At 21.5% G+C, this 1,501-nt stretch overlaps 1 protein-coding gene across 1 annotated transcript, besides 3 other annotated features; it reads right to left on the bottom strand.

Moving 5' to 3' along the window:
• Positions 1-100: 100 nt before the first annotated feature.
• EDI_064740 (uncharacterized protein) lies at positions 101-1,480 on the bottom strand (the record flags this gene model as incomplete). The annotated part of the gene is made up of 1 exon (XM_001740893.1): positions 101-1,480. One exon carries the CDS (start codon positions 1,478-1,480, stop codon positions 101-103), a length of 1,380 nt encoding a protein of 459 aa, XP_001740945.1.
• Positions 733-768: a sequence feature (AT_rich).
• Positions 921-1,023: a microsatellite.
• Positions 1,057-1,181: a microsatellite.
• Positions 1,481-1,501: the final 21 nt, after the last annotated feature.

The raw sequence follows: 1,501 nt of genomic DNA on the forward strand, positions 1-1,501 counted from the left end.
ATCTATTTTTAGAAATAATAGTTTCCATAATTGTTTTTCATATTCATTATCTTTCCATTTAGTAATATTATTCTGTATTCAATAATGTTCATCTTCTCAATTACTTTTCTTCCAATGAAATTTTTTCAATTTCTTCATAATTACTATTCATTTCTTCAATAATTTTTAATTTACCATCAATTGAACTTTTAATAAATAATTTTTCAATAACAAATGAACCATTTTTATTCATACTAATTCTCCAAATTTTTCCTCTTATCATTTCAATTAATTGATTATTTTCTTCGTTAGTATTATATTCAATTATTTTTTCAACAACATGACTTCCTTCTTTATGATTAATATATTCTTCAATTCTTTGTTCTTTTAATTGATAAAATTCTTTCATCATTTCTTTCTTTCTTTGTTCAATTAAAATTTCAAGAATCATACAATAACCATACTCAATAAATTCTCTTTTTCCTTTCATCCATTCTTTTCTTCCTTCTTCAAAAATATTTCCTCTTCCACATAAATGATTTTTAATTCTTTTAATAAATTCATCTTCTTCTTTTTTATTACCAATTTTTCTAATATTTTTCATAACATTAACTATTAACATAAAATATTTCTTTGAAATAATAATATCTATTTCTTTCATTATCTTTTCAATTACTTCTTTTATTTCTTCACTTTTTTCAATAAATATTTGAATTACATGATTTCCAATTCCATCATTAATTATTTCTGGTGTAATATATTTTTGACTAAATATTTTTAAATTAATATCATCCATTACTTTAATACTTTCTTCTACAATTATAGACCAATTTGGGTCATTAATTGGAATTGAATTATTATTAATAATTCTAATCATTTGTTTTCCAATATTACTCATTCTATTTCTGATTAATTGAATTATAATTGGAATACTTTCTATTTCTATTTCATGTGTTTCTTCATCTATTACATATTCACTTATTTTTTCTATTATTTCTTTATTTCTTTCATTCATTGAATATTGATTCATTACTTCAATCATTTCACTAATAACATGTGCTGAATATTTTCCTGTAATTATTTCTTTTATTGTGTATTTCTTTTCTTCTTCCATTTTATTCTCTTTTTCTTCTTCTTTTATTATTTTATATATTGGTTCTGTTATTATTTTATTACTCTCTTCTATTTCTTTTTCTTTCATTGTTCCAATTATCATTAAATATCTTTTATAAATACTTTCTATTACTCTTGATCCCATGGCATCATTTATTATTATGTAATATTTCTCATTCCCAATACTTTTCATCATTTCATCCAATTCTTCTCTTCCATACATCCCCACAAATTCTTCTACTAAAAATGATCCTTTTTTATTACAAAATATACTATCTTCTTCTCCTTTAATCCCTTCAACACTATTCCAAATAATACTTTCTCTATTTTCTTCATCTACTTTAACAATTCTACTGAGTTCTTCAAGATATCTATATGTTTCACTCATCTTTTCTTTCTCTTTCTCTTT

The sequence above is a fragment of the Entamoeba dispar genome, genomic scaffold (genome assembly GCF_000209125.1).
Source record: "Entamoeba dispar SAW760 scf_1105229463315 genomic scaffold, whole genome shotgun sequence".
NCBI lineage: Eukaryota > Evosea > Mastigamoebida > Endamoebidae > Entamoeba > Entamoeba dispar.